Source organism: Pseudorca crassidens, chromosome 15 (assembly GCF_039906515.1).
Source record: "Pseudorca crassidens isolate mPseCra1 chromosome 15, mPseCra1.hap1, whole genome shotgun sequence".
Classification (NCBI taxonomy): Eukaryota; Metazoa; Chordata; class Mammalia; order Artiodactyla; family Delphinidae; genus Pseudorca; species Pseudorca crassidens.
The window spans coordinates 66965751-66993390 of NC_090310.1; the positions used below are offsets into that span (position 1 = coordinate 66965751).

Consider the following 27640-nt stretch of genomic DNA (forward strand, 5'->3'; position numbering starts at 1 on the left):
ATATTAGTAGTCTATGTCATTCACGTCACCCACAAATATAAGTACCAATCCACGGTTAACACATTCCTCACCCTCTCAGTGATGCTGTCTACAAACCCCTCTCTCCATCTTTAGTTTTCATTATTCCTTTACACATTATACGCACAGTATGAAAAACAGAACAATTTTATTTTAACATAAACAAGACCAGGGGTGGGATGAACTGGGAGATTGGGATTGACATATATACACTAATACGTATAAAATATATAACTAATGAGAACCTGCAGTACAGCACAGGGAATTCCACTTAGTTGTACAGTAGAAACTAACAACATTGTAAAACAACTCTACCCCAATAAAAAACAACAGCAACAACAACAAAAAACAAGACCACGCTTTTCTTATCCATGCTTTTATCTACCCTATTCCCAGGTGAATTAAAGAAATGCTTTTCCCCATGACAGAATCTCACTTCCTGAAGGCCCGTCTAATCCCTGAGGTTCATCTCAAAAGGCACCTGATTGTGAAACCTTCCCTAATTCTTCCAAACCAGAGATGTAATTCCTCTTTGAACCCCATGGAACTCAACTGATACTCTTCTTATGCCTTTCATCTTATTCTACCAGGTACAGGTTTTGGGGTTGACTTATATTTTCATTTCTGTTGGCTAAATGGGTAAAAGAAGGATTACTGGATCACAGGATACATATATGTTTAAAAGAAAATGCTCAACTTTTCCCAAGTGGCTGTACCACCTGCATTCCCACCAGCCATGTACGAGAGTTCTATTTGTTCTACGTACATGTTTTCAGAAGAGTCATGTACAAAAGTGAACTGCTTGTCTATTAAATTTAATGACTAAAATATCACTAAAATAGTGTAAACAACATTCAACTTGGGATCAGAAGACTTGGTTTGAGTTCAGCTTTGCCATTTTTTAGGATAAGTTGCTTTCCCTCATTTGGCCTGCTTCCTCATTTGAGGGGTTTTAAGCAGATGATCTCTAAGGTTCTTTTGAATTTAACATTCTAAGACCTCAATTTAATTAAGGGATTTGGGGGTAGGGTCTTGCAGGGAAAGGGAGGGAAGGGGTACGGTCCACCTATTGCTTAGGAATATTGAGGGATAAAGACCAAGGTTTAGCATTGGTATTTGCTAAATGTATTAGCATTTAGAAAATGGTTACTTAAGACAGTGGTCATAACATTTGCAATGCTTAACATAGCTACATCCAGATAAGCTGAAACATCCATTAGAAATAGGAATTTAGGAAGCAGTGAGAACAGATAAAGAAACAGCATATTCATATGATAGACTACTACTCAGCAATGAAAAGGAATGAACTACTGGTACATGCAATCTGGATAAATCTGAAATACATAATGCTGAGTGAAAGAAGCCTTACACAGAAGAATACATATGGTATGATTCCATTGATATAAAAGTCTAGCACAGGCAAATAGGTTGCTTCTCGGGGTGAGGTAGGGACAGGAATTGACTGGGACAGGGCATGAGGGAATTTTCTAAGGAGAAGATAAGGTTCTGTGTCCTGCATTTGTTTAGCAAATGTTACACTTACCATTTTTACATTTATACAAATTGCATGTAACTTTTACATCAAAAGAAAAAAATCTATAAACAATTAGTGAACTTTAGTTAATCTGCATGCTGAAGGAGTTAGGGTAAAGTATACTGACGTCTGAAATTTACTTTAAAAGGCATCAAACCTTAGATAGATTAATAAATGGGTAGAGGGATGGTAGGTAATAAATATGTGATAAAGCAAGTCCAGTAAATGCTAGAATTTAGGTGGTGAGTATACAGGTTTTAACTGTAAAATTCTTTCAACATTGCTATATATTTTCAACACTTACCCCCAAAATGTGAAAAAACATTCTAAAAAATTTAAAAATAAGAAGTGAAGATTTGGGACTGCCCTGGTGGCACAGTGGATAAGACTCTGAGCTCCCAGTGGAGGGGTCCCGGGTTCGATCCCTCGTCAGGGAACAAGATCCCACATGCAGGCCGCAAATAAGAAGCCTGCCTGTCACAACTAAGGAGCTGGTGCAATCAAATAGATAAATAAAAGCAAATTGATTTAAAAAAAGAAGTGGAGATTTTTAAAGTAAAGATAAGGTGAGCTGCTTTTGGAAATGCAGCAAAAGTAAGGAAGGCTCTCACATGGTCCTATTCCTTCAAGGTCATGTAGTTAAGGACAATAAGGATTATATGACTGCTCAGAATAATACGCAAGAAAACTACAATGATCCCTGTCTGAAATGATGAAAGCTGGAAAGGCTATATGCTTGTTCTCCCATACTCTGGCAGATAAAGCACAAAAATGTAACCTAATTTCTTGTCTGGGATTTTTGACATTGTTACAACATCCAAGTATGTGATCAGTGAACTCATCTTACCGAATGGGGTAAAAACCAGTTTGGGTGTTCTAGAACTTTCATGGTGAGCAAGAGCTATGTATTGTCATGAGCACTTAAGACCTCATTAAAATGTATGATATTTTAATGGTTTGTCAGTTAACCCCAAAGTGTATAAAATGCAGAATTCATTTCTTTTCACCAAAAGATAATTTAAATGTAATATAATGTTACAGGATGAATGGCTGGGACTGGTCTCTGAGGAAAACTGAAGATGATTTTTTAAAACACAGCATCACTTGCTTCATTATGAGCAAAAGTTAAAAATAAATATCCAGGGAGGCGCCTTCAAGATGGCAGAGGAATAAGATGTGGAGATCACCTTCCTCCCCACTTATACATCAAAACTACATCTACATGTGGAACAACTCCTACAGAACACCTACTGAACGCTGGCAGAAGACCTCAGATTTCCCCAAAGGCAAGAAACTCCCCACATACCTGGCTGTTTGGCTGACATGCTCTGGTGCTCTGGCTGGGTGTCAGGCCTGAGCCTCTGAGGTGGGAGAGCCAAGTTCAGGACATTGGTCCAGCAGAGACCTCCTGGCCCCATGTAATATCAAACGGCGAAATGTCTCCCAGAGATCTCCATCTCAATGCTAAGACCCAGCTCCACCCAATGACCAGCAAGCTACAGCGATGGACACCCTATGCTAAACAACTGCAAGACAGGAACACAATCCCACCCATTAGCAGAGAGGCTGCCTAAAATCATAATAAGATCACAGACACCCTAAAACACACCATCAAATGCAGTCCTGCCCACCAGAAAGACAAGATCCAGCCTCATCCACCAGAACACCGGCACCAGTCCACTCCACCACGAAGCCTACACAACCCACTGAACCGACCTTACCCACTGGGAGCAGACACCAAAAACAAGAGAAACTACGAACCTGCAGCCTGTGAAAAGGAGACCCCAAACACAGTAAGTTAAGCAAAATGAGAAGACAGAGAAACACACAGCAGATGAAGGAGCAAGGTAAAAACCCACCAGACCAAATAAATGAAGAGGAAATAGGCAGTCTACCTGAAAAAGAATTCAGAGTAATGATAGTACAGGTGATCTAAAATCTTGGAAATAGAATGGAGAAAATACAAGAAACGTTTAACAAGGACCTAAAAGAACTAAAGAGCAAACAAACAATGATGAACAACACAATAAATGAAATTAAAAATTCTCTAGAAGGAATCAATACCAGAATAACTGAGGCAGAAGAACGGAAAAGTGACCTGGAAGATAAAATAATGGAAATAACTACAACAGAGCACAATAAATAAAAAAGAATGAAAAGAATTAAGGACAGTCTCAGAGACCTCTGGGACAACATTAAATGCACCAACGTTCAAATTATAGGGGGTCCCAGAAGAAGAAGAGAAACAGAAAGGGACTGAGAAAATATTTGAAGAGATTATAGTTGAAAACTTCCCTAATATGGGTAAGCAAATAGTCAATCAAGTCCAGGAAGTGCAGAGAGTCCCATATAGGATAAATCCAAGGAGAAACATGCCAAAACACATATTAATCAAATGATCAAAAATTAAATACAAAGAAAAAATATTAAAAGCAGCAAGGGAAAAGCAACAAATAACATACAAGGGAATCCCCATAAGGTTAACAGCTGATCTTTCAGCAGAAACTCCGCAAGCCAGAAGGGAGGCAGGACATATTTAAAGTGATGAAAGGCAAAAACCTACAACCAAGATTACTGTACCCAGCAAGGTTCTCATTCAGATTCGACAGAGAAATTAAAACCTTTACAGACAAGCAAAAGCTAAGAGAATTCAGCACCACCAAACCAGCTTTACAACAAATGCTAAAGGAACTTCCCTAGGCAGGAAACACAAGAGAAGGAAAACACCTACAATAACAAACACAAGACAATTAAGAAAATGGTCATAGGAACATACATATCAATAGCTACCTTAAATGTAAATGCATTAAATGCTCCAACCAAAAGACATAGACTGGCTGAATGGATACAAAAACATGACCCGTATATATGTTATCTACAAGAGACCCACTTCAGACCTAGGGACACATACAGACTGAAAGTGAGGGGATGGCAAAAGATATTCCACGCAAATGGAAATCTAAAGAAAGCTGGAGTAGCAATTCTCATATCAGATAAAATATAGAATGTTACAAGAGACAAGGAAGGACACTACATAATGATCAAGGGATCAATCCAAGAAGAAGATATAACAATTGTAAATATTTATGCACCCAACACAGGAGCACCTCTATACATAAGGCAACTGCTAACAGCCATAAAAGGGGAAATCGACAGCAACACAATAATAGTAGGGGACTTTAACACCCCACTTTAACCAATGGACAGATCATCCAAAATGAAAATAAATAAGGAAACACAAGATTTAAATGATACATTAAAAAAGATGGACTTAATTGATATTTATAGGACATCCCATTCCAAAACAACAGAATACACTTTCCTCTCAAGTGCTCATGGAACATTCTCCAGGATAGATCAAATCTTGGGTCACAAATCAAGCCTTGCTAAATTTAAGAAAATTGAAATCGTATCAAGTATCTTTTCTGACTACAATGCCATGAGACTAGATATCACTTACAGGAAAAAATCTGTAAAAAATACAAACATATGGAGGCTAAACAATATACTGCTAAATAACCAAGAGATCACTGAAGAAATCAAAGAGGTAATCAAAAAATACCTAGAAACAAATGTCAATGAAAACATGATGACCCAAAACCTATGAGATGCAGCAAAAGCAGTTCTAAGAGGAAAGTTTATAGCAATACAATCCTACCTCAAGAAACAAGAAACATCTCAAATAAACAACCTAATTTTATACCTAAAGCAAATATAGAAAGAAAAACAAAAAACCCCAAAGTTAGCAGAAGGAAAGAAATCATAAAGATCAGATCAGAAATAAATGAAAAAGAAATGAAGGAAATGATAGCAAAGATCAATAAAAGTGAAAGCTGGTTCTTTGAGAGGATAAACAAAATTGATAGCCATTAGCCAGACTTATCAAGAAAAAAAGGAAGAAGACTCAAATCAAGAGAATTAGAAATGAAAAAGGAGAAGTAACAACTGACACTGCAGAAACAAAAAGGATCATGAGAGATTATTACAAGCAACTATATGCCAATAAAACGGACAACCCGGAAGAAATGGACAAACTCTTAGAAAAGCACAACCTTCTGAGACTGAACCAGGAAGAAACAGAAAATATAAGCACACCAATCACAAACACTGAAATTGAAACTGTGATTAAAAATCTCCCAACAAACAAAAGCCCAGGACCAGATGGCTTCACAGGCAAATTCTATCAAACATTTAGAGAAGAGCTAACACCTATCCTTCTCAAACTCTTCCAAAATATAGCAGAGGGAGGAACACTCCCAAACTCATTCTACAAGTCCACTGTCACCCTGATACCAAAACCAGACAAAGATGTCACAAAAAAAGAAAACTATAGGCCAATATCACTGATGAACATAGATGCAAAAATCCTCAACAAAATACTAGCAAACAGAATCCAACAGCACATTAAAAGGATCATACACCATGATCAAGTGGGGTTTATCCCAGGAATGCAACGATTCTTCAATATACGCAAATCAATCAATGTGATAAACCATATTAACAAATTGAAGGAGAAAAACCATATGATCATCTCAATAGATGCAGAAAAAGCTTTTGACAAAATTCAACACTTATGATAAAAACCCTCCAGAAAGTAGCCATAAAGCGAACTTACCTCAACATAATAAAGGTCATGTATGACAAACCCACAGCCAACATTGTTCTCAATGCTGAAAACCTGAAACCATTTCCACTAAGACCAGGAGCAAGACAAGGTTGCCCACTCTTACCACTATTATTCAACATAGTATTGGAAGTTTTAGCCACAGCAATCAGAGAAGAAAAAGAAATAAAAGGAATCCAAATTGGAAAAGAAGAACTAAAAGTGTCACTGTTTGCAGATGACATGATACTATACATAGAGAATCCTAAAGATGCTACTAGAAAACTACTAGAGCTAATCAATGAATTTGGTAAAGCAGCAGGATACAAAATTAATGCACAGAATTCTCTTGCATCCCTATACACTAATGATGAAAAATCTGAAAGAGAAATTAAGGAAACACTCCCATTTACCACTGCAACAAAAAGAATAAAATACCTAGGAATAAACCTACCTAAGGAGACAAAAGACCTGTATGCAGCAAACTATAAGACACTGAGGAAAGAAATTAAAGATGATACCAACTGATGGAGAGATATATCATGTTCTTGGATTGGAAGAATCAATATTGTGAAAATGACTATACTACCCAAAGCAGTCTACAGATTCAATGCAATCCCTATCAAGCTACCAATGGCATTTTTCACAGAACTAGAACAAAAAATTTCACAATTCATATGGAAACACAAAAGACCACGAATAGCCAGAGCAATCTTGAGAAAGAAAAACGGAGCTGGAGGAATCAGGCTCCCTGACTTCAGACTATACTACAAAGCTACAGTAATCAAGACAGTATGGTACTGGCACAAAATCAGAAATATAGATCAATGGAACAGGATAGAAAGCCCAGAGATAAACCCACACACATATGGTCACCTTATCTTTGATAAAGGAGGCAAGAACATATAATGGAGAAAAGACAGCCTCTTCAATAAGTGGTGCTGAGAAAACTGGACAGCTACATGTAAAAGAATGAAATTAGAACACTCCCTGACACCACACACAAAACTAAACTCAAAATGGATTAAAGACCTAAATGTAAGGCCAGACACTATAAAACTCTTAGAGGAAAACATAGGCAGAACACTCCATGATATAAATCACAGCAAGATCCTTTCTGACCCACCTCCCAGAGTAATGGTAATAAAAACAAAAATAAACAAACAGGACCTAATGAAGCTTAAAAGCTTTTGCATAGCAAAGGAAACTATAAACAAGACGAAAAGGCAACCCTCAGAATGGGAGAAGATATTTGCAAACAAATCAATGGACAAAGGATTAATCTCCAAAATATATAAACAGCTCATGCAGCTCAATGTTAAAAAAACAAACAACCCAATCCAAAACTGGGCAGAAGACCTAAATAGACATTTCTCCAAAGAAGATATACAGATTGTCAACAAACACATGAAAGGATGCTCAACATCACTAATCATTAGAGACATGTAAATCAAAACTACAATGAGGTATCACCTCACACCAGTCAGAATGGTCATCATCAAAAAATCTACGAACAATAAATGCTGGAGAGGGTGTGGAGAAAAGGGAACCCTCTTGCACTGTTGGTGGGAACGTAAATTGATACAGCCACTATGGAGAACAGCATGCAGGTTCATAAAAAACTAAAAATAGAACTACCATATGACCTAGCAATCCCACTACTGGGCATATACCCTGAGAAAACCATAATTCAAAAAGAGTCATGTTGGCTTCCCTGGTGGCGCAGTGGTTGGGAGTCCGCCTGCCGATGCAAGGGACATGGGTTCATGCCCTGGTCCGGGAAGATCCCACATGCCGCGGAGCGGCTGGGCCTGTGCGCCATGGCCACTGAGCCTGCGCGTCTGGAGCCTGTGCTCCACAACGGGAGAGGCCACAACAGTGAGAGGCCCGCGTACCGCAAAAAAAAAAAAAAAAAAAAAAAAAAAGTCATGTACCACAATGTTCACTGCAGTTCTATTTACAATAGCCAGGACATGGAAGCAAACTAAGTGTCCATTGACAGATGAATGGATAAAGAAGATATGGCTCATATATACAATGGAATATTACTCAGCCATAAAAGAAACGAAATTGAGTTATTTGTAATGAGGTGGATGGACCTAGAATCTGTCATACAGAGTGAAGTAAGTCAGAAAGAGAAAAACAAATACCATATGCTAACACATATATATGGAATCTTAAAAAAAAAAAAAGGTTCTGAAGAACCTAGGGGCAGGACAGGAATAAAGACGCAGACATAGAGAATGGACTTGAGGACACAGGGAGGGGGAAGGGAAAGCTGGGACAAAGTGAGAGAGTGGCATGGACATATATACACTACCACATGTAAAATAGCTAGCTAGTGGGAAGCAGCCGCATAGCACAGGGAGATCAGCTCGGTGCTTTGTGACCACCTAGAGGGGTGGGATAGGGAGGGTGGGAGGGAGGGAGTTGCAAGAGGGAAGAGATATGGGGACATATGTATATGTATAACTGATTCACTTTGTTATACAGCAGAAACTAACACACCATTGTAAAGCAATTATACTCCAATAAAGATGTTTAAATAAATAAATAAATAAATATCCACAGCTTGCTCACATTGTCTTATAATCTCTTCTTCCATTCCTATCCACACAACAATGGGAGACTAGTATACCTGCTATGCTGTTATTAAAACAAAACACAGAAACAATTTAGATACATTATCCCCTATAAGTAACTTTGTCATCAGTCCAACCCAGATTAATTAACAAGCAAAAAGCAAACTCACTTGTCACATTATAAACTGTAAGTACTTATGTACAGTGTTGTCAGTGTACACAGACATTTGATACAGGGAATCACCATTTCACTTCTAATCTTTGATTTAGTTATGATTGGAAAATGACTAAAAATTTACAAGTGTAATGGGGACTCTCTATATTATATGTGTATAAAATAAAATCTAGCAGAGATGGAGCAGGAAGTTGATCTTGGTTGTGTCTGAGGCCACTCAGTTTCTGTTGTTCTTGCTTGGTTCAGAGCCTCCAGCCTTTCCACTGATTCTGTCATGTTGTTTTTAGTTAAGCAGAGACAGTTTTAGGATTTGCAACTAAGAACTCTGACTGGTACACGCTTTTTGGTTTACCTCTTTTGCTTTACTGATCTTTATTTCTCAGTCTACACTTTCCCACATTAAAGAATCAGCTGCAACCCCTCACCTCTCTTCCTTCACACCCTAAGCCGCAGAGTTTGTTTCTGCTGAAATGTTTCTCACATCCTGTGTTTTGCAACAAAAATCATGTTAAAAGGGCAAGTCAGCTTTTTGATACTAGTATGGTATTAGTCCAGCTGTATTATAAGTTAAATAATAATTTGAGTACTTATGTGCCAAGTACTATTCCTGGTGCTACATGCCTCATTGAAGCATCACAACAGAACTATATGCTAGGTGTCATTACTCCCATCTTAGATGAGGAAACTAAGGTTCAGAGAGGTTAAATAACTTTATTAAGGTTACCTTGTTAGTACAAAGCAGAGATAAAACTCAAATCCAATAGTATACAATCACTTTAGAAGCTAAATACATTGGAATGTTTGGAAAATAACTCATCTGCAATCCAGGGTAAGTTTATACTTTATCTGAGATGGACCACCTATGTTACCTTCTAGTTCTTACCTGTCAGCTTAGTGAAGGCTTCCATGTCATCAATTGCTGTAGAAATGTGATACTTTTTTCCTTCAGAACCTGTTATCTCTATGTAAGGGTCTGCTTCGAGGAAGGCATCTGTAATCCTAAAGATCATTTTATAAACATTTATGCTTATGAGAAATTTTGAATATTTGTTTTATGCCTTGCTGAAAGTTAAGGAAATCTTTCTACTTTAGGGAAATAAAATCTTGAGACACAATGTTCTAAAGACAACTGCTTCTCAGACTTACAGATATAGAGAACAAACTAGTGGTTACCAGTGGGGAGAGGGAAGTGGGGAGGGGTAATATAGGGGTAGTGGATTAAGAGGTATAAACTATTAGGTATAAAATAAGCTACAAGGATATATTGTACAATGAGGAATACAGCTAATATTTTATAATAGCTATAAATGGAATACAACCTTTAAAAGTTGTGAATCACTATATTGTACACCTGCAACTTATAATTTTTAAAAAAGCAAAAAAAAAAAAGACAACTGCTTCTCAATCATGCTAAATAAATCCATGGTGATTTGTGAACTACTACATTTACTGTGTTCCAGGCATTATGACAGAGCTTTAAATACATCATCTTATTTAATCTTTCCAACTATAAGATAGATGTAATCAGCCTCAATTTTACAGATGCAGAAATTAAGGAATTTTCATTTAATCAAGTTAGGAAGAAGTGGTACCAGGCTTTGTACCTACATCTCTCTGATTCTCCACATTAAAAACAAACAAAACAACAAAATTTCTTACCAAAGTGACAACCATACAAATAGGAGAAAGAATTCTAACCAGTGTGCTCATGAGAAGAGATGAGGAAAAGAGTAGAAAAGAAGGTAAATTTTCTCAACACAAATGTTAAATATGAACATGAAAGGCTTAAAATAAATCAATTTAAAACTATTTTAGAGACATGGAATTAACTTGACTCACACCCAACTTTTGGTAATTCCTCATGGGGTCTTTGAGTCACACAGAGACCTGGCTGTACTTTTCTGCTTTGGTTCTGACTGGATCAGGGAGAAGAGGTGAAATTCCTGTAGGTTTTACTATTTGCTACTAATTTTGATAATTGACAGGGTAAGGAGCGACATTAATCTTAATCTTTAAAATTCATTTTTGTCATTAATTTCAGAACATCAATTATCCACGTCCCACCTCTCACCTCCATGACTAATATCTGGTACCTAAGCGACTACCTGTGCGGAGGTCTAAGCCATCCCAGCGTGGCCTCCTTCCTGCCTAGCCTAAACCCCATCTTCTGCTTGAATCTATCCTCTTTACCCACTTTCCTCCTCACCTCTAATGAAGTTCACTTTCTGCTAGTTTTTATTTGTTTAAGCGAACCATTTTAGGTTTGTTCACTTAAAATTCACTTGAATTTACCTAGAAATCTCAACTTGACCCAAGTATGATACTCTAGCAAAGCATCATGGAAAATTTTATAGGGAAATAACAATCGAATTTCTTACATTGTATCAATGATGTTGCCAACTTTGTGTTGATAAGCTCTGCGATGCAAAGAGTTGCGTGTGTGGAACATGTCATACAGGTTTCCAACCTCCTGCAGAAGAATGTGGAACAATGTAGGATCAGATTAGGGATTTTCCCGGACCGGGGCACGAACCCGTGTCCCCTGCATCGGCAGGCGGACTCTCAACCACTGCGCCACCAAGGAAGCCCTACTGAGTGTTTTAACTCAGTGACACATTCTGTTTTAGGCATCTTAAATATAGTCTTTAAATTTCCCAATACCTCTAGAAATTAGGTATTATTATTCTTATAGTCTTCATTCTCAAGAGAAAGACCTTCTATAGTATAATACTGTAATGTTCTTTAGTTACATGATTCTAACCTAGCATGGGACCTAATGATTTTAGGATTTTAACTACCATGAAACACGTAATATAGTGATTAAGGATAATACTCAAGCCAAACTTCCTGGATTGAAATTCCAATTCTGCCATTAATTGTATGTCTTCTCTGTGCTTCAATCTGCTCATCTGTTAAATGGGATAATAACAGTATCTATTCCATAGGGTGGAGGAGGATTGAGTTAATCCCTCTAAAGCACAACATTCAATAAATGTCTATCATAATTTTATTATTATTTAACAATGCAGTAAAAGTGAAAAGAGCCTTAAGATACTTTCAAATGCTAAGCATGAAGTAAAGAGATTGACAATTTACCAGGTAGTGATTTTTCCAAATTAGTTAAAGGTTATTTCTAGATTTCACACTAGGAACTATACCTTCCTCGTTGTTCTCTGACATAGCTTACCTTTTCTCTAGTACAAATGTGCTTCCTATCATCTACCTCACAGACACGGGCAAACTTAATAAAGCGCTTGTAATCAAAATTATTTTGGATTCCAAGATGATGGCAGTCCCTAGAAAGATTCCAAAGCAGAGAAATTAAATATTTCAACAAAGGAAACGGTACCTTAAATATCAACACTAAATTTATACAAGAATTTTATTTTGTTTGTTTATTTAAATAAAAATTGTATATATTTAAAGTATATAAGGATTTTAAACAACTTTTCTGAAGTGTTCAGTGCATACCTGGCAAAATAATCCCATTTGTCCACATCAATGCCATTTCTTTTATTGGCCACTATCTCATAAAGGAAGCTTTTTTCTTTAGGACGCCCTTTATATAGCCACTGGAAGACAAGAAAACCCACTGAAAGTTTTAGGATAGGAGCCAAATCTATTTGTAAGCAAAGCAAAGCAACTGTATTAATCTGAAAATTATAAACAGATATTTGAACGGGAAGGTTAGGTAAGTGAGAAGGTTCTACTCATTCCTTCTTCCATTTAATTCCTAAATTAGTAGAAAAGGGAAAAGAAATGCTAAAGTGTGATACCCTGTTAATACTAAACCTTGTGCCTTCGGAAGGATCCTAACTCTATTACACTTCCCATAACCAACAAGCTTTCTTTCTTTTTTTTTTTTTTTTTTACGCGGGCCTCTCACTGCTGTGGCCTCTCCCGTTGCGGAGCACAGGCTCCGGACGCGCAGGCTCAGCGGCCATGGCTCACGAATCTTCCCGGACTGGGGCACGAACCCGTGTCTCCTGCATCGGCAGGCGGACTCTCAACCACTGCGCCACCAGGGAAGCCCCAACAAGCTTTCTTGTTTAAAAATTAAAAAAAAATATAAGATCTAATTATGAACTAGTAAGAATGTTCCTTATATTCTAATGCTTAAATTCAGGCATGAAAATTGTACTGTCTTTCAAAGTAGCCACACATCTAGTCTAAATGATATGCACCATTCAAAGAATTTTTGGAACTCTGTATTTTGTTTGTTTGGGTTTTTTTGGCGGCGCAGTTTGGCCCGTGGGATCCTAGTTCCCCAACTAGGGACAGAACCCGGGCCCTCAGCAGTGAAAGCATCACAGTCCTAACCAGTGGACTGTCAGGGAATTCCCAGGAGCTCTGTTTTTTGGAAACAGGATATTTGCTATAAAATCCACCTCTTTATCTTATGCCTTACAAGTAGCTTTGTATATTTTAAGGAAAAAAACTTTAAAAACCACAAAGGGAAATTCTTTTTTCTAAGTAAAATAAAAAAGATCAAAAAGGAAACAAAACATATTTCCCTCTAAACTAATTCAACTTTTTTCTAGGTCTTCACATATCTAAATATTTCAAATATGTTAATTTTAATGAATAAACAAGACATACTTCTACATTTTCCAAACTAAGTTACTTTAGGCTTCTATATAAAATACTGCATACATATTCATTAAAAATATTTATATATGTATTTTAATTTGGGGGATAACTTCTGAAGAACTCAGTTAAGAGCTGGAAGAACTATATAAGTCTTTTATTTTTTGCATTAAACAGTAGAAATGTATCACATATTTTATCATTTAGTCTCTCTAAAATAGCCAAATGTCACCTCTTCAAATAGATCTGAAGGAATCAAGCAGAGAGACTAGATGAAAGGAACCAGTCAGTTCAAATTAAGTTGTACACAAACTTACCTTTGAAGAATCTTTGATGGGTGACTCAGGTGGTCCTGTAATTTGTTCCTTGATAAACCAAATATCTTCTTCAGGGATGAGACCATACTGTTCCATGACATCTCTGAGTCCGTTAGAATTAACTAGGTGCTCAAACATCATAACCGAGCCCTGTTCATGCTGGGAAAAGTCAGCACAGTATGGTCTGTTGTAGACTCTAGTCCATCAGAGACCCCTCATTATTTAAATTACTCTTGGCTCCAGGTAATTCAGAGGTAAGGTTCTAATGCATGTTAATTATCAAGTTTTCAACTATAATCTTACAGATATTTTTAAAAATCTGTCAAATTTGTCTATATTGGGACTCCCCTGGTAGTCCAGTGGTTAAGAATCCTCCTTCCAATGCAGGGGATGCAGGTTCTATTCATGGTCAGGGATCTAAGATCCCACATGCTGTGGGGCAACTAAGCCCGCGAGCTCTAGAGCCTGTGTGCCACAACTGGAGAGCCCGCGAGCTGCAATGAAGAGCCCATGTGCTGCAAGGAAAGATCCCACATGCTGCAACGAAGACCCAATGCAGCCAAATAAATAAATAAATATCAGATGGGACTGGAAAAAAAAAACCTCTATATTTTACCAGTCTATAAACCTTTACAAACTAGGTTCATCATTATTACATAAATGTTTAATGAGATATAATCATTTATAATACATAAGTATTGTACACTACAACTGAATATTACCAGATCATAAAGATAGAATAGGTTTTTTTTTTTTTCTGAGATGTACCACTTGCAGAATCTTAGTTCCCGGACCAGGGATTGAACCCAGGCCCCAGCAGTGAAAGAGCTGAGTCCTAACCACTGGACCGCCAGGGAATTCCCAATAGAATACCATTTTAATGAATACCACTATAAAATTTAGTTGTATTGTTTCATCAGCTTTGGAATTTGTGAAGATGCAAGTTCTATTAGCATTTCCATCTACTGATAAAAAGGGGTAATTCCAGGGCTTCCCTGGTGGTGCAGTGGTTGAGAATCTGCCTGCCAATACAGGGGACACAGGTTCGAGCCCTGGTCTGGGGAGATCCCACATGCCGTGGAGCAACTAGGCCCGTGAGCCACAACTACTGAGCCTGCGTGTCTGGAGCCTGTGCTCCGCAACAAGAGAGGCCACGACAGTGAGAGGCCCGCGCACCGCGATGAAGAGTAGCCCCCGCTCGCTGCAACTACAGAAAGCCCTCGCACAGAAACAAAGACCCAACACACCCCAAAATAAATAAAATATAAATTTAATTTTAAAAAAAGGGGGGGGGTAATTCCAAACTTGCCAGTAAAAACAAAAATGTCTCAGAGCCCTGAAGTCAAGATCTGGACTGGAATCTCAAATTAGACTCATTTTACTCATCTGTCTCTGCTTGCTCATTTATAATCGTTATAAAGATCAAATGGCCCACTGGAGGGAGACATCACAGGTCTTAGCAAAAACAAACTCAAGAAACATGAAGACAAAACCCTGAATAGTCCTATATCTATTTTTTAACTGAATCAAGATATATATCAATTACATAGAGGAAAAACAGTAAGTTTATGAAATTTGGCAGCCATGGCCTTAATCAGGTGATTGAAGTTAATATTACCAGTAATGGCTTAAAAAGACCTTATGTGCCTCTAATGGGATACACTAAGAAGGTCACACGTGGCATTCTGCCAAAAACAGATAGTCTGACAGTATGAGGAAACCGAAAACTGAAACTCAAAGTAAGGGGCAATCCACAAAATAATCTACCTGTATACTTCAAAAAATGACAAGGTCATGAGAGAGAAAGACGGAAGAATTGTTGCAGATCAAAAGAAACTAAAGAGAAATGGCAACTAAGGGTAATGTATGATGGATCAGGACCAAAAATGGTTTTCTTTCCCCTTTTCTATATGGACAGTTGTTGAAATTTGATAGAAAGTCTGTAAATTAGATAATAGTACTGTATCAATAATAATTTCCTGATTTTAATAAATGTACTGAGGTTATGTAAGAGAATGTTCTTATTTTTAGGAAATACCTACTGAAGCTTTAGGAATAAACGGGCATGCCTACAACATACTTTCAAATGGTTCAGAAAAAAACTTATACATACAGAAAAATTCAAGTTCCACAAAGATAGCACAGACAATAATAACTAAAATTATAAGCAACTTAGAAGTAAATATAATAAAAGATGTATAAAACCTTTATGGAGAAAATTACAACATTTATAATAGACGAGCAAAAGGCCAAAGATACCTAATAAAAGAAACAGCTGTCCTACCAGCTATCAAGACTTATTATAAAGAAGTAACAATTATGAAAAGTGTGGAATGCAACAGAATCCAGAAAGATTCATCATTACAGAATGTTAAAAAAATGTTGGGGTTGGTATCACAGAATCAGTGGGGACAGTGGTAGAGCGTTTGACTGCAGATCACTGGGGAAATTCAATAAACAATTATCCATATTAAAAAAGAAATCAGATTTCTACCACACATATGCAGAGAAATAAATTCCCATGAGGTAAGGACTTACATGTTAAAGGCAAAATATTTAAAGAAAAAGACTTGGGAATGGCTGAGTAGATCCTATTTCAATCGACCCTGTTGGAGAAAAAAACTAACTCTGGACAACTTCCTGAAGGTATTGGATTATGACCAAAAGCAGGCAGATGTTAGAGGGAAATAAACACTTGGAAGAGAAAGGCAGTGGGCAATATTCCAGTTCTTTTATGGCTTTTAGCCTGAGGGAGGCCCTAAGGCTGCAGAACTGGAGAGAAACTATCCATCTTACTAGGTTGAAGAACCAGAAATACTTCATCAAAATTTAAAATTCTTGTTTCTCAAAAGCCACCTTCATTAAAGAAATGAATTGGTAAGTCAGAGACTGGGGTGGGGACAGGGACTATATTCACAATACATGTATCTGACTATATATATAATTACTCAAATTGATAACTAAAAGGCAAACATTCAAATTTTTTAAATGAGTAAATGGAAAAACTCTTCACAAAAGATGATTTATCAATGACAAAGTACAGGAAATGGTACTCAACATACCACAGAGGATGCCAAAAAAAAAAAAAAAAATCCTATAAGAGACCATTTCACACTCATTAGAAAGAATAACTTAAAAAACTAAATGTTGGGGAGGCTATGGAACAACAGGCACTCTCATATTGCTGGCAGAGTGTAAAATGGGAAACGTCCGGTAGTTGCTTATAAAGTTAAGTATCCATCTACTTGATGACCCAGCAATTCTACTCCTAGATGAACCTAAGACAAATGAAAACGTTTTCCATAAAAATCGTGTACAGTAACATGCATAGCATCTTTATTCATAACAGCCAAAAAACTGAAAACAACCCAAATTCTACAAAAGGAGAAAAAATAAAAAATCATAACTTATTCATACAATGGAATACTACCTCAGCAATGAGCAGGGACCAACAACTGATGCATGACACACCAACGAATCTCAAAATCATTGTGTTGAGTGAATAAGAGCAAGACACAAAAGAGTACCTATTATAGGATTCTACTCTTATCAATTCTAAGACAGGCAAAACTAGTCTGTTTATAAAAATCAGAAGGTAATAGTGGGAGGGAGATGTAGGAACTGACTGAAAAGGGTCACAAAGGAATTTTCCAGGAAGATGAAAATATTCTATATCTCAACTTGGGTAGTGGCTACATGGATGTATACATTTGTCAAAACTCACTGAACTGTACACTGAAGATCTGTACAACATATTGTATACGAATTACCTTTAAAGAGAGAGAGAAAAAATAGTGGTTGACATGTAAGAAGTGTTCATTATGTATTAATACCTTTTTCTACTCCAAATAATAGTGTGGCCCAAAATAGGAGTTGACCTAACTTTACTTCTCAAAAATTGATTCCAAAAATACAGGTCAGTCACCTGCAAATCTGTAAGTATAAAATGAACTTAGCTGGTATTAGTTACTTCATGGTCATACAAAATGAGTCAAAGCCAGAGTCAGCCTTTTATTTTTTATTTTATACTAGTGTGATAGAGTAGAAAGAGCATTAAATTAGCAGCTAGGAAACCTGGTTTTCTAGTGCTGGCTTTATCATTTAACAACTTTGTGATTTTTGGTGCATCAATACACCTCTATGAATTTCAAGTTCCTTTATACTTATGAAACTGGAGATAATGATTTCCTCCTTAGAGATTACTGTGAGGATCAAATGAAAGCATTATATATAAACACTCTGAAAAACTGTAAAAGGAAGAATACTTTAACACAGAAGTCATTGCTTAGTCTTTATTTTATTGACTATTAAATATATGAATACATACCGTCCATTTCACATCTGGGCGAGCAAGTGGAATAAATCTTCCATCGAACATATGAGAAAATGGCCCATGACCTTAAAAACAAAAGCAGCCTTAGAACAAGAAAAATGTTTGTAAATTGGTAAAATGTAAATCTTTTTAGTTAAACTTGAATATCAATAGAAATTAATAATCTATAAATACATCACAAAAAGGAACAAACCCTTCCTTCCTATTTTCTAAAACAAGAGAACAGGAAGCAGAACAAATACAGGAAAGTAAGCTCTCCACTGAGGGGTCTCTGAGTCACCATAGTTTACATAAATCTGATAAAAGGACAGTTTTGTGTAACCAAAGGAATGTTAATGACAAAAACTTTTGGCTTCTTCAGATTATATATTGGTAGTGTTAGAACAGCAGTTTTAACACAATCCACTAGGGTTAGGAAGAAAATATTAGAACTTTATTACTCTCAACCTTTAAAAACATCTATTTTTATGTAAATTTTATAATGTATGTAATTTATTTTATAATAAATATACACATATCAGGGCTTATCTTGGGTTTTTACTGATGATATGGGCAATCAAAAGTGGAGATCACTACTTTATCTTATTCATAAGTGATCTTAACATTCCACAACATCTAGTAATATGAAACTTTGCTGAGGCACAACTCTGGATTATCAGAATTTCTGAAGGAGTTACAGTTGGCCCTCTGCATCCGCAGATTCAATCAACCTCGGACAAAAAAATATTCAGAAAAAAAAATTCCAGAAAGTTCCAAAAAGCAAAACTTGAATTTGCCAGGCTTGCTGGCAACTATTTACATATAGCTTACATTGTGCTGGTATTATAAGTAATTTAGAATTGATTTAAAGTACATGGGAGGATGTGTGTGGGTTATATGCAAATTTTATATAAGGGGCTTGAGCATCCAGGATTTTGGGGTTTTGGGGGGTTTTTTTTGTATCCGCAGGGGGTCCTGATAGATGGGAAAGGGAGCCTACCTGGACCAGCCCTGGGCCTTTTTGCATGTTGCAGTCTGTACACAAAGGCTTGTTACTATAGAGCTCAGACTCCTAGAAATTGGCAAAAGTTTCCAATGATTCCCTCTCAAAATACCAAAAATCTGTTAAATTTATGATCTAGGGCTGATACTGGTCCTACTGAAATCTCCAAGGGGACATGCTGAAGAGCGTGCCCTATGCCTTTAAGTATCTGGCTACTGAAACCTCCCTTTCCCTGCACTGAGGGCACATGCAAACTCTTAGGATCCTCCAACAGGTAGGAATAAATTACAAGGCTAGGGCTTCCCTGGTGGCACAGTGGTTGAGAGTCCGCCTGCTGATGCAGGGGACACGGGTTCGTGCCCCGGTCCGGGAGGATCCCACATGCCACGGAGCGGCTGGGCCTGTGAGCTATGGCTGCTGAGTCTGCGCGTCAGGAGCCTGTGCTCCACAATGGGAGAGGCCACAACAGTGAGAGGCCCGCGTACAGCGAAAAAAAAAAAAAAAAAATTACAAGGATAGGGGAAAAATCTCCTGTGATAAAAGAGAACAGTCCTTTTTCTCTTTCTCTGACCATGGAAAAGGATGATATTCTTCTACTTGGATTTAAGTGGCCCAAGACCTCACATGGGTCAGGGAAGAAAAGAAGTTCTCTAAATCCGTTGTTAATCTGTTAGAGCAGATTATGTATTCTAGGTGTGAGAAGAATAGATTTGACAAATTATCTAAAGGAAAATGGCAATTTTATTTCAACCAAGATAAAGGAAAAATCAAATTCACATCATCCAACACACAGTAGTCAGAAAAAAATCACTATCAGAAAGTCCCTTCATATAACCTGCAACAAAGATGTTTAACATGGGAAATTCACTGAAAGCCTACAAAAAAAAATAGCAATGCTTTGGGCTTATGAATCATTCTAGGAAGAAGCAATGGCACATTTACATTAATGTTAACTGAAGAATTAAAACACAACTTTCATATTCTCCTAGTTAGTTGGATTTTTTAATTTCAAAGAGAGGTACCATGTGGTTTTTACATTAGAACTCTGGCTCTTTGAACTGCTTACCGAGATCATGACAAAGACCAGCGATCTGAACACAGAGCATATCTCGTTCACTTATCTGCAGCTCTGGTTGTTTTTCACTCAGTTCACGAACTAGACGTCCTGCTAGATACCCAACGCTGCAGAGCGGAAAAAACAAAACAAAAATGAAAAAATTACTCTTCTGTTTGAAAGATGAGCGACTGTTAAGATTTGTATTTGTCCTTGATAAATCCTTAAGGAGGCTGTGAATTAGACTTTGGGTGAAGGAGCCTTCCCAGCAGTTTGAGTATAAAAAGCCCTCTTTTCCCCTTTTTTGTTTCAGAGTCTACCTGATTGAACTAGCTATAGGCTCAGTCTCAGGTCATTTTGGGCTGTATTACATTTCTGATTTGTAGGGATTTGCAAGACAAAGACAGTTGTTTTTAATTCCCCAAAGAACTGCTCTGCTGCCTAAATGATTTTAAAAGATTGATTTGCCCAACTACATTTTCTTTAATTTGATTTTTATTAGCTTCTGAATATTAGCCCCTAGGTTTACATTATATTGTGTGGGTTCATGTAGCCTTACTGGGTTTTTTTTTTGTATATTTAAATTAATATTTTCTGAGGGGCAGATTTACATACCCTGTCTCATTAATACCAGGCAGCGGAAGCATTCCCCAGTGAGACATAACGTCTACACACAATATAGTGAGGCAAAAGAGATATAAACATCTTATATTAAGCCCACTTAAATATACCTACTTTTATAAACTGTCATCTCGATTCAATCAACTCTTACACCTTTAACTTTAGCCTCCATTAGGACCCCATCAACAAGCTGTGGTCTTACAAGGAGTCCTAGAAACTTTCCTTTTTATTCTCTGGCTATTTTATCTATTTTTGTATAAAGGCTCTGGGGTCTCCAGGGAGGGGTTGAGACCAGGGACACAGGCCTTTTTAAAAAACCTTTAACTTGATTAATTGGTCTAATTGTTGCCCCAAACAATTGTTCAACTGTTGATCAGGTATCTCAGTGTAATTTTCTTCTAGCCTTTTAAATATGTGTGTGTGTGTGTGTGTGTGTGTGTATTAAACTGGGGTAAATAGAATGATAGAATGGACTTCTTCGGGGCCCTTAATGTTGGGGACCAATAAGATGTCCCCTTGGCCCATCCAACCTTACATAGTGTTGTATAAAAACGTTTGTTTTAATCTCATTACCATCCATTTTATTTATCCAATTTCTTAATAACCATCTAAAGATTTTTATCCTGTTGAGACAAGTCCCGTTAAAATTTCCACCTTCTTGGGAAGAAGTCTCTTAACTTTCCCCTCAGCTTTTTTTCCCTATTAACCAACCCAATTAACATTACTTAACCTAATGTTTTCATTAGCATCTGTAAGGCCCATTGAGGGTAACCCTAGAGACTACAAATAAGGCTTCCCAAACTGGTTTATTTTTGTCTCTTTTAAACTAAGGGAGTCCTGAAATTGGGTCATTTGTAGGGATGTGGATGGATCTAGAGACTGTTATACAGACTGAAGTAAGTCAGAAAGAGAAAAACAAATACCGTATGCTAACACATATATGTGGAACCTAGAAAAATGGTACAGATGAACCGGTTTGCAGGGCAGAAATTGAGACACAGATGTAGAGAACAAACTTATGGTCACCAAGGGGGGAAAGCGGCGGGGGTGTGTGTGTGTGATGAATTGGGCGATTGGGGTTGACATGTATACACTGATGTGTATAAAATTGATGACTAATAAGGACCTGCTGCATAAAAAAATAAATAAAAGTAAAAAAAAATAATTGGATAAAGTCAGTGACAAGATAAATTCAACACCTATGTTAAGTCCACAAAATCAAGAAGAGATAAAAAAACAAGAAACAAAAAACAAAATACTGAGTATAGTTCCCTGTGCTATACAGTAGGTCCTTGTTGGGTATCTATTTTATATATAGCATTGTTGAACTAGATAATATGGTCTCTATTCTTAATGGAATATGTGGTGAATTTACAACAAAAGGTAACATTTAAATCAATGGAATTAAATCCACAACTTATGACAAAGAAAACTGTATCAAATCATGTTGTACACCTTAAACATACACAAAGTTATATGTCAATTATATCATGATAAAGCTGGGGGAAAATAAGATATTCAAATTTTTTTAAAGTTAAGAAAAAAACTAAAAATGCTAAAAAAAAGATAAATAAATAAACTAAGGGAGTTCTTAGGTTAGCTGTTTTATATATACTACCATCTTCTAATTTGTTTTTTTATAGGTAAAAATAAAACAGCTGTTTGTTATGAGAGCTCTCTAAAAAATTTACTAATTTACCAAGTTTCTCCAATTTTAAGGATTCACTGTCTGGTCATTGATGAATAGTATCTTTTTTTTTTTTTTTGCGGTATGCGGGCCTCTCACTGTTGTGGCCTCTCCCGTTGCGGAGCGCAGGCTCCGGACACGCAGGCTCAGTGGCCATGGCTCACGGGCCTAGCCGCTCCGCAGCATGTGGGATCTTCCCGGACCGGGGCACGAACCTGTGTCCCCTGCATAGGCAGGCGGACTCTCAACCACTGCACCACCAGGGAAGTCCGATGAATAGTATCTTAATAGTGACTCAAACCAATAAAATGCAAGAGGCATCTCCACAAGAGAGTGCAAAGGATGCAGCCTTCATAAGATTTAGAAATTTCCTCCCCCAAACAGCCTAAGAGAGTAAAGTCCTTCGTTGTACAGGTGGTTGCAATGAAGGTTGAGATGACAAAGGCCCCTTATGGGCTGGGACCCCTTATGACAAATTTTCCTGAGAGTTGATACAGCCAGGCAAAAAGATTGCTCAGAATTCCAGTCTATTTGACTGGTTGCCAAATGTACACCACATGTGTACCTCCTGGGTAGCAGAGACCAAGCTCTCAGAACACAGGAGAAAAAAAAAAAAGTCTAAGAAGATCAGGTAGAACATTTACATCTCTAAGACACAGGTAGAGAAATGCAAGTTCTCCCAGAAGGGCTTTTGTTTCTTTAAGTTCAGAATTTTGAAAAGATGTTTTATCAAGTTGGGTTTTTCTAGCTGCATATGAAAAAAAAATTAATTTTGGAATGTCAAAAGAACCCCAGTTTGGCCATTTTTAGGATGAGCTTTAATTCCCAATTAAGCAAGTACTTGCAAGTACAAATTCTGTACGTACATAATAAAAATTTCCCAGTGTCTGTCAATTGGGGTAACCCATCAGCGTTTTTTAACTGAGCAAAATCTTCCCAGTGTCTTTCAAGTGAGGATAACCCACTCTGTCATTCAACTGACCACAATCTTCCTAATGTCTTTCAACTGAAGATAACCCTGTTACCTCTTTTTGAAACTAAGTTCAAGGAAAACCTACTCCTCCAGTGAGAAGTTAAATACCACCAAATAAAACTTAGGACCATAAGCGAATAACAGGAGATCCAAGATCCAGGAGACACTCATCCAAATTCATCTGGACTCACTGAGGAGACAGACGGGCACAAGAGGCCTCTGCTAGTACCAAGGCTCCAGATCCTCGTAAAGTTCAGGCAAAGGAGAAAAGTTGGCTCTGGATCCCTTCGTGGTCACTGAACTGTCAACTGAAGAAAAACACTACCTAAAAGTTCCAAGTTATGTTTTATTCAGAGATCTTACTGAGGACTCTAGCCCGGGAAACAGTCTCACACAGCACTGAGGCATTGTTCCAAAGAGGTAAGGGAGGAACCAGGGTATATAGGAGTTTCTGGTGAAAAAAAAAAACATTTCGTCCAACATCAAAAGACTACTGCTAATGACAAAAACCAGTCACCTCAAGTTAATAATTTTTAGCATTTTCCTATGTATGGGAAGATGTAAGAGTCTGGGGTCATTGAAATTATTCCTTAGATATTCATCTGATCTATCTAGGGCCAGCATGCTGTTTTTCTCCACCCTGAATTCCCCTCTGGGTGCAGCACTGGGGGCAGCTGCAGTGGCTTGATGGCTTGACGGCGGGCAATATTTGTTGTTTACTAGGATGACAGGTAACATTTTTTTGGTCTACATTTGTGATTAGCAGTAATCTTTTTACACTTGACCACATGTTTTCCCCAGCAAAAAAGTTCACATATATACTGGCTCCTCCCTTACCTCTCTGGAGCAGTTCCTCAGAGCTATCTGAGAACTCCTGGGCTATAGTACTCAGTAAGGTCCCCAAATAAAACTTAACTCATAACTTTCACATCGTGCATTTTTCTTTCAGTTAACACTCAAGAATTTCAATGTTTTTCAAATGTTCTAATATACCTCGAGGGCAACTTAACAGAATAGTCTGTTTCAGAACTAGGCAGAAACACACAGATTCCCAAAAGCAGGACCTCTTGACTCAGAATCACTTATCATTAGGGAAATGCAAAATCAAATCACAGTGAGACACCACCTCATACCCATTAGGAAGGGTTTTTTGGGGTTTATTTTGGCTGTTCCACGCAGCATGCAGATCTTAGTTCCCCAAACAGGGATTGAACCCGTCCCCGCTGCACTGGAAGCACAGAGTCTTAACCACTGGACCACCAGGGAAGTCCCTAGGATGTCTATTATAAAACAAAACAAAAACTAACAAATTTTGGCCAGGATGTGGAGAAATTGGAACCCTTGTACACTGTTGGTGGGAATGTAAAATGGTGCAGCCACTATAGAAAACAGTAGAGCAGTTTCTCAAAATATTAAAAATAGAATTACCATATGATCCAGTAATTCCACTTCTGGGTATATACCCAAAAGAAGTGAAAGCAGGGTCTTGAAGAGATATTTGCACATCCACGTTCATAGCGGTCACAATTGCCAAAGAGGTGGAAGCAACCCAAGAGTCCACAGATGAATGAAGGGATAAATGAAATGTAACATATACATACAATGGAATATTATTCAGCCTTAAAAAGTAAGGATATTCTGACACATGCTCCAATATGAGTGACTCTTGGGGAAATTATGCTAAATGAAATAAGCCAATCACAAAAAGACAAATACTCTATGAAATCACTTATAAGAGATACCTAGAACAGTCAAATTCATTAGAACAGAAAGTAGAATGGTGGTTACCAGGGACTGGGGAGAAGAGGAATGGGGAATTCAATGGGTACAGAGTTTCAGTTTTGCGAGATGAAAAAGTTCCGGAGCTTGGTTGCACAATAATGTGGATATATTTAACACTATTGAACTATAAACTTAAAAATGGTTAGGATGGTAAATTTTATATTCTGTGTATTTTACCACAATTTTTTTAAAAGCAGAGCTTCTGGTATTGTAATGTTTACAACATAGATTGTAGATAAGGTGCTCAACAAATGTTAAATACACTTTTAGCATTTCTACCTGAAAGTACTTCCTGAATGAATACAATATCTTTCTTGCCCCCTAAACTCTGAGCTTCACAAGGATAGAAACAGTTGATATCTTGTTGGTTTGGTAGGCACTAATAAGTTTTCAATAAATATTTGTTGATGAATATACATTTGAGTAGATGCATGTGTTCTGGCTAATTAAACATGCTTCTAAACAAACAAACAAAACCAAAGTAACGCAGCAGTTTCCCCTTATTATTGTTTTCACTTTCCTCATTTCAGTTACCAGCAGTTAATCATGGTCTGAAAATATTAAATGGAAACTTCCAGAAATACACAATTCATAAGTTTTAAATTATACTTCATTCTGAGTAGCATGATGAAATATCACACTGTTCTGCTCCATCACGACTGGGTCGTGAATCATTCTTTTCTCCAGCGTGTCCCACACATTAAATCACTTAGTAGCCAACACAATCATCAGATTGACGGCCAAGGTTTCCACAGTGCTTGTGTTCAAGTGACCCTTATTTTACTTCATAATGGCACCGAAGTGCAAGAGTAGTAAAGCTGGCAATTCAGATGTGCCAAAGACACGTCGAGAAGTGCTTCCGGTAAGTGAGTGAAACGGTCAAAATTCTCAACTCAATAAAGATAGAACAAAATTGTACGCTGAGGTTGCTAAAATCTATCATAAGAACAAATCTTCTACCTGTGAAATAGTGAAGAAGGAAAAAGAAATTTGTGCTAGTTTTGCTGTTGCATCTCAAACTGTCAAAGTTACAGCCACGGTGTGTGATAAGTGCTTAATTAAGATGGCAAAGGCATTAAATTTGTACAATAAGATACTCTGAAAGAGAGAAACCACATGCACATAACTTTTATTGCACTGTATTGTTATAATTGTTCCATTTTATTATTAGTTGTTGTTAATCTCTTACTGTGCTTAATTTATAAATTAAACTTTATCATAGGTATGTATTTTTAAGGAAAAAACATAGTATAAATAAGGTTTGGTAGTATCTGTGGTTTCAGGTATCCACTGGGAGTCTAGGAGCATATACCCCGTGGATAAGGGGTGGACCACTTACACTGTGAGTACTTCATGAAAATCTAGATAACTGTCTGATTCTTCTGGGCCTATGTCCACCTGGCTCTACATTTTTATAATGAAAAAGCAGACCAGGGACTTCCTTGGTGGTGCAGTGGTTACCGCCTGCCAATGCAAGGGACATGGGTTCGAGCCCTGGTCCGGGAAGATCCCACATGCACGGAGCAACTAAGGCAGTGCGCCACAACTACTGAGCCTGCGCTCTAGAGCCCGCGAGCCACAACTACTGAGCCCATTTGTCACAACTGCCGAAGCCCGCACGCCTAGAGCCCATGTTCCGCAACAAGAGAAGGCACCGCAATGAGAAGCCCGTGCACTGCAATGAAGAGTAGCCCCCACTCGCGGCAACTAGAGAAAGCCTGTGCGCATCAAAGAAGTCCAAACGCAGGCAAAAAAAAAACAAGCAGAGCAAAGTCTCAACTATGTTGTATGTAACAGAGGTGCCACCTTCTCTAAGCTTGTGAATGCTTTTCTGATTTACATGTTTCCTGATAGGTAAGAAAACAATGGGTTTTTTTGTTTTTTGTTTTTTTAAATTTATTTTTGGCTGCATTAGGTCTTTGATGCTGCATGTGGGCTTCCTCTAGTTGCAGAGAGCAGGGGCTAATCTTCGTTGTGGTGCACAGGCTTCTCATTGCGGTGGCTTCTCTTGTCGAGGAGCACAGGCTCTAGGTGCACAGGCTTCAGTAGTTGTGGCACACAGGCTTAGTTGCTCTGCGGCATGTGGGATCTTCCCAGGCCAGGGCTCGAACCCGTGTCCCCTGCATTGGCAGGCGGATTCTTAACCACTGAGCCACCAGGGAAGCCCAATGATGTGGTTTTAAAGGGCAATTATGTATAAGACTAAATAGGAAATGTAGGAAAATTAAATAATCAAACTTACAAAGTTAATTATATCAGTAACCAACCCTATTAACTTTTAAACAATATTTAAACACAAATGTTTCATCTAAAAGTCCTGCCAGGCACTTTCATTTTCTTTCCAGGAAGGATTTGAGGTGGCTTCTAAGAATACATAAAATAAGTAAAGTAG

At 37.6% G+C, this 27640-nt stretch overlaps 1 protein-coding gene across 2 annotated transcripts in view; it reads right to left on the reverse strand.

The window, feature by feature from the left end:
• The window catches only part of SAMHD1 (SAM and HD domain containing deoxynucleoside triphosphate triphosphohydrolase 1), a 62862-nt gene that overhangs the window by 15114 nt on the left and 20108 nt on the right, over positions 1-27640 (reverse strand). For both annotated transcript variants that reach the window (XM_067708069.1, XM_067708070.1), the window contains exons 5-11: positions 20198-20313; positions 18144-18214; positions 13817-13975; positions 12384-12484; positions 12100-12208; positions 11291-11382; positions 9796-9911 (exon numbers count right to left, since the gene is read on the reverse strand). In XM_067708069.1, the coding sequence (XP_067564170.1) occupies positions 9796-9911; positions 11291-11382; positions 12100-12208; positions 12384-12484; positions 13817-13975; positions 18144-18214; positions 20198-20313 (764 nt within the window). The remainder of the gene's footprint in view (positions 1-9795; positions 9912-11290; positions 11383-12099; positions 12209-12383; positions 12485-13816; positions 13976-18143; positions 18215-20197; positions 20314-27640) is intronic.